The sequence below is a fragment of the Salmo salar genome, chromosome 02, assembly GCF_965601325.2.
Source record: "Salmo salar chromosome 02, fSalSal1, whole genome shotgun sequence".
In the NCBI taxonomy this organism is placed as follows: domain Eukaryota; kingdom Metazoa; phylum Chordata; class Actinopteri; order Salmoniformes; family Salmonidae; genus Salmo; species Salmo salar.
In genome coordinates this window covers 71,750,812-71,759,867 of record NC_138292.1, presented here as the reverse complement: position 1 = coordinate 71,759,867, position 9,056 = coordinate 71,750,812, and the positions used below count along the sequence as shown (strand labels likewise).

Sequence of the window (9,056 nt, the reverse complement as noted above, 5' to 3'; positions counted from 1 at the left end):
CTTTCAATCCAATTCTAATCTATTCCAATTCTTTAATATTCTATTTAATTTTATTTTATTCCAATCTATTCTATTATTTTATTCTATTATTTCTAATTCTATATTACTCTAATGCTATTCGACCTCTGTCAAAAGGGAAAGAAAGGGGGTTTGTAAATGGGTTTCTAAGTTCTAAACCCAGAAGGAGTTTATCAAAACCCGTCTGTTACAGCTTCTTTACAAAGACGGGTCAATTTTCACATCAGTGTTTTTTTTCTTCTTCAGGTTTCCTGCAACTTAATTACATTAATTCAATTGCGATCTTTATGACTTCCTGCTTGCCATGTGGCATTTTTCAGGAATAAAAGAATGTCCCCTCTACTTTGCCATATTGGTTTAGATATCATCTGCTTGGTGACAAAACCCTCGCCATCCCTCGCAGCTGTTCTTTTGCGATATAGGGTCAAATAAATCAGAGTTTTCAATGAAACCCGCCACCAAAGTATAATCACCAAATTGATACACCAAAGTTACATAATATCATTAAAAAGCAGCCTCAATGGCGGTTTATATCTCTTCAGAGACGTGGACGGCACATAAAAGGGAAGGGCAAACGGTTTAACAAGGACCACTCCGGCTAATTATATCGGCGAACTCTGTTGAATGAGGGGTTGCCCTTCACAAAAATGTCTTCCATAGATTCACTGGACGAGGAGCAGACAGCCAATCGGATGAGTGTTTGAATCAAGGTCAAGTGAAAGATGCTCAATAGGACCGCGCCACCTTGGAATAATGCTGAAGCCTCTTGCCAGTAGATGCGAGGCTACGGGAAGCTAATTTTCACTGGAAGGTGTAGAATCATCCACCAACCGGTTTTCTGTCAGTGATGTAGGGAAGGTGGATTCTCTTGGTGTAAAATACCTACCAGGTAAATGATTTGTTTGTTTATTCGCCGTGGCAATGATGATTTTCTCAATGCTATCCGCCGGCTACGTGAAAGGGAAAATCGCACCGTTACTCTGGCAACATTTTAGACTGGGCATATACACGCTCTATTGTATTGATTCATCGGCTGCATTAAGAGAATAACAATATCTATTAATACATGGATTCCTTTTCTTATTGTTAAATATATAAAAGTGTTTTGGTTTTATTCAAATGTACTGATGTAACATCATTATATCCAGAGGAGAAAAAACAGGATGAGAATCCTTCAAACGTCCCTGTGTCAGAGACACAGCCTAGTTTACAACAATGAGCCATGGAATATCTCGATGGACTTTCCATTCTTAGGCTATATCTGTGTTCTTGATAATATTATATCGCCCTGACCTGCCATCACAGCTATAGTTCAGGTAGGCCATTCGTTCGTTCAGTAGGCTATAGCCTGATAATTCCTTTTCATTAGTTGCAAATAGAATACAGACCACATCATTAAAAAGCCTAACGTCATGGCGCTCATATGAATATTTTACAGTCTCTATACTGTAGCCTACCGCAAAAATAATGCCGAGATCAGCTCTCTGTGTGAGTTAATCCACGGGTTGTCTGGGCTAGCGCTCCAAACTGTGCGTCAAAATGTGGCTCAATCTGGTTAGCTCTCTGTGGGTGTTTGCAGAAGAGTCATGCACCCATTAATTTAGAGGGGCATGAAGTACTTTGAGATGTATCATAACCCATTATGGTATATAGTATCATAACCCATCATGGTATATAGTATCATAACCCATCATGGTGTATAGTATCATAACCCATCATGGTATATAGTATCATAACCCATCATGGTGTATAGTATCATAACCCATCATGGTGTATAGTATCATAACCCATCATGGTATATAGTATCATAACCCATCATGGTATGTAGTATCATAACCCATCATGGTATGTAGTATCATAACCATCATGGTGTATAGTATCATAACCCATCATGGTGTATAGTATCATAACCCATCATGGTGTGTAGTATCATAACCCATCATGGTGTGTAGTATCATAACCCATCGTGGTATATAGTATCATAACCCATTGTGGTATATAGTATCATAACCCAATAATAATTGTGTGTGTGTGTGTGTGTGCAACAGGACCTGTGTGATATGACCCTGACAAGAGGATCCTTCACCTATTCCAACGGTGAAGAGTACCATGGGGAGTGGAGGGAAGGCAAGATCCTTCTATCCCTTTATCACTTTACTCATCCCTCTATGCCTCTATCACTTTACTCATCCCTCTATCAGTTTACTCATCCCTCTATCAGTTTACTCATCTCTCTATCCCCCACATCTCTCTATCCCTCATCTCTCTATCCCTCTATCACGTTACTCATCCCTCTATCACTTCACTCATCCCTCTATCAGTTTACTCATCCCTCTATCCATCTATCACTTTACACATCCCTCTATGCCTCTATCACTTTACTCATCTCTCTATCCCTTTATCACTTCACTCATCCCTCTATCACTTTCCTCATCCCTCTATGCCTTTATCACTTTACTCATCTCTCTATCACTTTACTCATCCCTTTGTCACTTTACTCATCCCTCTATCAGTTTACACATCCCTTTATCACTTTACTCAAATGTCTGTCAGTTTACTCATCTCTCTATCGCCCTCATCTCTCTGTCCCTCTATCACGTTACTCATCCCTCTATCACTTTACTCATCCCTCTAACAGTTTACTCATCCCTCTAACAGTTTACTCATCCCTCTATCACTTTACTAATCTTTCTATCCCTTTATCACTTCAATCATCCATCTATTACTTTACACATCCCTCTATGCCTCTATCATTTTACTCATCCATCTATTGCTCTATCACTTTACTCATCCCTCTAACAGTTTACTCATCTCTCTATCTCCCTCATCTCTCTGTCTCTCTATCATGTTACTCATCCCTCTATCACTTTACTCATCCCTCTAACAGTTTACTCATCTCTCTATCTCCCTCATCTCTCTGCCCCTCTATCACTGTTACTCATCCCTCTATCACTTTACTCATCCCTCTATCACTTTACTAATCTTTCTATCCCTTTATCACTTCACTCATCCTTCTATCACTTTCCTCATCCCTCTATGCATTTATCACTTTACTCGTCTCTCTATCACTTTACTCATCCCTCTATCACTTTACTCATCCCTCTATCACATTACTCATCTCTCTATCACTTTACTCATCCCTCTATCACTTTACTAATCTTTCTATCCCTTTCCTCATTCCTCTATGCCTTTATCACTTCACTCATCTCTCTATCACTTTAGTCATCCCTCTATCAGCGTACTCATCCCTCTATGCCTTTATCACTTTACTCATCCCTCTATGCCTCTATCACTTTACTCATCCCTCTATCACTTTATCAACCTTTCTATCCCTTTATCACTTCACTCATCCCTTTATCACTTCACTCATCCCTTTATCACTTTATTCATCCCTCTATCACTTTACTCATCCCTTTATCACTTTACTCATCCCTTTATCACTTTACTTATCCCTCTATCACTTTACTCATCCCTCTATCAGTTTACACATCCCTTTATCACTTTACTCATATCTCTATCACTTTACTCATCCCTTTATCGCTTTACTCATATCTCTGTCCCTCTATCAGTTTACACATCCCTTTATCACTTTACTCATCCCTCTATCAGTTTACCCATCCCTTTATCACCTTACTCATATCTCTATCCCTCTATCAGTTTACACATCCCTCTATCACTCTACTTATCCCTCTATCACTTCACTCATCCCTCTATCAGTTTACTCATCCCTCTTTCACTTTCCTCATCCCTCTATGCCTTTATCACTTTACTCGTCTCTCTATCACGTTACTCATCCCTCTATCACGTTACTCATCCCTCTATCACTTTACTCATCCCTCTATCACTTTAGTCATCCCTCTATCAGTGTACTCATCCCTCTATGCCTTTATTACTTTACTCATCCCTCTATGCCTCTATCACTTTACCAATCTTTCTTTCCCTTTATCACTTCACTCATCCCTCTATCACTTTACTCATCCCGTTATCACTTTATTCATCCCTCTATCTGTTTACACATCCCTTTATCACTTTATTCATATCTCTATCCCTCTTATCAGTTTACACATCTCTTTATAACTTTACTCATATCTCTGTCCCTCTATCAGTTTACACATCCCTTTATCACTTTACTCATCCCTTTATCACTTCACTCATCCCTCTATCACGTTACTCATCCCTCTATCACTTTACTCATCCCTCTATCACTTTAGTCATCCCTCTATCAGTGTACTCATCCCTCTATGCCTTTATTACTTTACTCATCCCTCTATGCCTCTATCACTTTACCAATCTTTCTTTCCCTTTATCACTTCACTCATCCCTTTATCACTTTACTCATCCCTTTATCACTTCACTCATCCCTCTATCACTTTACTCATCCCTTTATGACTTTATTCATCCCTCTATCAGTTTACACATCCCTTTATCACTTTACTCATATCTCTATCACTTTACTCATCCCTTTATCACTTTACTCATATCTCTGTCCCTCTATCAGTTTACACATCCCTTTATCACTTCACTCATCCCTTTGTCACTTTACTCATATCTCTATCCGTCTATCAGTTTACTCATCCCTTTATCGCTTTACTCATCCCTTTATCAGTTTACTCATCCCTTTATCCCTTTATCACTTTACTCATATCTCTATCCCTCTATCAGTTTACACATCCCTCTGTCCCTCTATCACTTTACTTATCTCTCTATCCCTTTATCACTTTACTCATCTCTCTATCCCTTTATCACTTTACTCATCACTCTTTCCCTTATGGCTGGTCTCAGACGATCCTGCAGGTGAATAAGCCGGTGTGGGGGTCCTGGGCTGGCGTGGTTACATGTGGTCTGCGGTTGTGAGGCCGGTTGGATGTACTGCCAAATTCTATAAAAGGATGTTGGAGGCGGCTTATGGTAGAGAAATTAACATTAAATCCTCTGGCAATAGCTCTGGTGGACATTCCTGAAGTCAGCATGCCAATTACACGCTCCCTCAAAACAGGAGACATCTGTGACATTGTGTTGTGTGACAAAACGGCACAGTTTATAGTGGCCTTTTATTGTCCCCAGCACAAGGAGCACCTGTGTAATGATAATGCTGTTTAATCAGCTTCTTGATATGCCACACTTGTCAGGTGGATGGATTATCTTGGCAGAGGAGAAATGCTCACTAACAGGGACGTAAACACATTTTGAGAGAAATAAGCTTTTTGTGCGTATGGAACATTTCTGGGATATTATATTTCAGCTCATGAAACATGGGACCAACACTTTACATGTTGCGTTTATATTTTTACTCTGTATAACTACAACATTTATGTACGCCAACAATACACGTCAGACATGAAAGTAAAGTTAGCAGGTACTTTACATGCTCCATTCCCCCTCTGGATGTATTTGTCACTGTGTCAGCCTCAGGTGTCTCAACTCAGTCCACATTGTTGCTTCTGAGTAAACAGCAGAGAGGAGTGCTAGGCTGTAGCATAAGGGTGTGTCGTCTGTACTAATTCTAGGTCAAAAACAGAATCCGTATCCACCGGCAATTCTCTACAGACTATATACCATCTGCTGACATAGCGACAACACACATACAAATACACAAGCAAACAAATACACACATACAGCCACGTTATATCCACATTAACGCTACACTGACCAAACCAGTATTTGCAGTTTGACAAAAACACGAGATGTCATGGTAACCCCAGAGATAAAGGATGCCATAATAACTAGAGAACAAGTTTGGAGCTATTTTAGAAAAGCGTTCTGTTTAACTGAAAACAACATATGGTGGCTTCAGAGAGGTCATTTGGTGTGTCTGGTGTGTTGTTTAGTTCCCTTGTTGTAAGGGTGATTGATCTGTTTGTATTGACAGGAATAGCTAACAGGTTGAAGTGGGACACACAGGAGACAGGCTGACTGATGCCATATCTTTTATCATCTTTTATCATCCATCGTTCAAGTCTTTTATTAGCTAAGAAAGACAACTTTGAGAGAGATGTTTGTGTGTGTGTGTGTGTGTGGGGGGGGGGGTCAGTGCACTAGGACTATTGATTGACATAAAAGCCGACAAATTCAGCTAAAGCTAAATTAGCATGGCAACCGTGGCAACCGTGACCTAACAACAAGATTGTCACCGATGACGCGACGCTAAGAACCATTCACCAGATTAAACTCTGAACTGATTTCTGGAATCAAACTAGACGAAAGGAGAGACGGGCAGCTTGTAAGTACAGTAATGTACACAATCTATTAGCTGGTCAGAAGCTTGGCCTTTAATTAGTGGTTTTATTGTTTTAGACTGTGTACTTTTTATTTTCCACATTTTACGGCTTCTTGTTTGCTTTTAATTATTTTCATTGTATTGTTTTAATGTTAAGTGTGTTGCTATTTTTAATGCACTTTAATAAATACAATATTAATTTGATTTGATTTGATCCAGTAGCACTACTGCTTTAGCTAAACAAGTAAGGCTAATTACCCTGTACAGGGGAAATAAATTAGTTGTAATACTAGGGGGAAATGAATTAGTTGTAATACTAGGGGGGAATGAATTAGTTGTAATACTAGGGGGAAATGAATTATTTGTAATACTAGGGGGAAATGAATTATTTGTAATACTAGGGGGAAATTAATTACTTGTAATACTAGGGGGAAATGAATTAGTTGTAATACTAGGGGGAAATGAATTAGTTGTAATACTAGGGGGAAATTAATTAGTTGTAATACTAGGGGGAAATTAATTAGTTGTAATACTAGGGGAAATGAATTAGTTGTAATACTAGGGGGAAATGAATTAGTTGTAATACTAGGGGGAAATTAATTAGTTGTAATACTAGGGGAAATGAATTAGTTGTAATACTAGGGGGAAATGAATTAGTTGTAATACTAGGGGGAAATGTTTGTGTGTTGTACATATCTTGCTTGGAAAAAACTTGTGGCATTGATAATAGTTCTGTCAAACTGTCAGGTCATGTCCCATACATTATTTTCGTTCAGAATGTTTTTGACAGTTCAGGAATTTGACCTTGATCGTGTGTGTTAGAGAAACATGGGATAGAAATACACTTTCTTGTGTCCTTTAAGTTTTAAATTGTTGCAATTTCAGCCTTCTTGTCTCGTGTAAGACGACTAACGTCCTTGCTTGACAAATCAAATCAAATTTTACTGGTCACATACACATGGTTAGCAGATGTTATTGTGAGTGTAGTGAAATGCTTATGCTTCTAGATCCGACAGTGCAGCAGTATCTAACAGGTAATATCTAACAATTCCACAACAAAACCTAATATCTAACAATTCCACAACAAAAACTAATATCTAACCAACATTCAGTGGACCTCAGTCAGTGGAAGGAAGCCACCAACTCTTACTTAACTCTACTTGGCTGGCTTCGACACAGATTTCGGGGACACAAATCCCATGTCAACACCGTACGTGTCATGACACCGACGGATGGTGGCGCCACGCCGGCCTACTAGCTGCCATCGATCCTTTTTGTTTCACTTTCTGTTGGTTAGGTCTAGGTAGGCACGCACCTGTTTTGGTTTAGTTATTAGTAGGGGGGGTTATTTAGTCTAGCAAGGTATGTCTGTGTTTGTGCGTGATTATTTTCGTCAGGTTGTACGTCTGGGGAACAGGTGTTTTTTCCCTTCTGCCTGTAGGTTTTGTGGCAGTGAGTTTTGGGCTGCGTCCCTACGCTGTGTTCGGGCTGTTTATGGGTATTTGTTTTACCTTGCCCTGCCCTACCTGTTTTTGGCAAGCGTGGATTATTTATTAAAAAGAAACGAGTGTTCACGGACTTCTGTCTCCTGCGCCTGACTTCAACCCTCCTGCTTCCTTGAGCATTCTGACAGAATCACGCACCAACTGATGGAGTCAGCAGGAGCTTCAGCGCCAACCCCGTCCATGGAGGAAAGAGTTGCCCAACACTCCACCCGGCTCCACCGTCTGGGTACCGCCATGGATCAGGTGTTGGCGCGCATGGAGAGCTGGGACCGAAGCGCTCTCGGCCCCACGAAAACGGCAGGTCAACAGCCTGCGCCCTAACCACAGCACCCAGTACCAGTGGGGTGAAACTCGCTCCCCCCAGGGAGTACGATGGGACGGCCGCTGGGTGTAAGGGCTTCTTACTCCAGTTGGAGTTATACCTGGCGACCGTTTGTCCCTCTCCCTTGGGGGAGGAGAGCGTCAGCGTCCTCGTCTCCTGTCTCACGGGTAGGGCCCTGGAATGGGCAAACACCGTGTGGGACAGTCCGGCCTCAGCCAGGGACAACTACCCAGAGTTCACCCGCCGTTTTCGGGCAGTGTTTGATCATCCCCCGGAGGGGAGAGCGGCGGGTGAGCGGCTATTTCACCTGAGACAGGAGACGAGGAGCGCGCAGGACTTTGCTCTCGAGTTCCGGACCCTGGCCGCGGGAGCAGGGTGGAATGAGAGGGCCCTTATAGATCACTACCGATGTAGTTTGAGTGAGGACGTCCGCCGGGAATTAGCCTGTCGGGACACGACCATCACCCTGGACCAACTGGTTGACCTGTCCATCTGACTGGACAATCTGCTGGCCGCCCGCGGACGTCCGACCCGGGCCCTGCTCATTCCACCCTCCAGCCCTCCTGCTCCCAAGCCTATGGAGATAGGGGGGGCAGCAGCCAGGAAGACTGGAGGGGGAGTTCGCTCCTGCACCTCATGTGGTCGCAGAGGGCACACTGTGGACTGGTGCTGGAGAGACTCACCCGGGAGTCCAGAAGGCAGGCAGAGCGCTCCTTTGACACCTCAGGTGAGTCAGCACCAGCCTCACCCAGAGCCACCTGTCCGTCACATGTATGTGTCAGTGTCTTTTCCTTGTTTCTCCCCTCACTCCCGGCTTAAGGCGCTAGTCGATTCAGGCGCGGCGGGGAGTTTTATGGACCGTGGGTTCCCCCGTGCACGCCCTAGACAGTCGACCACTAGGGTCAGGGCTGGTCAGGGAGGTCACTGTGCCACTGGTCATAGTAATGCGGGGGGGGGGGGGGGGGGTCATGAGGAGCGGATTAGTCTTTTCCTC

At 42.4% G+C, this 9,056-nt stretch overlaps 1 protein-coding gene across 1 annotated transcript in view; it reads left to right on the top strand.

Moving 5' to 3' along the window:
- Positions 1-754: 754 nt before the first annotated feature.
- The window catches only part of LOC145862436 (MORN repeat-containing protein 4), a 35,445-nt gene continuing 27,143 nt past the window's right edge, over positions 755-9,056 (top strand). Inside the window, exons 1-2 of the mRNA XM_082966601.1 lie at positions 755-907; positions 2,067-2,145. Of these exons, the coding sequence (XP_082822727.1) occupies positions 2,079-2,145 (67 nt within the window). The 5' untranslated portion in view covers positions 755-907; positions 2,067-2,078. The remainder of the gene's footprint in view (positions 908-2,066; positions 2,146-9,056) is intronic.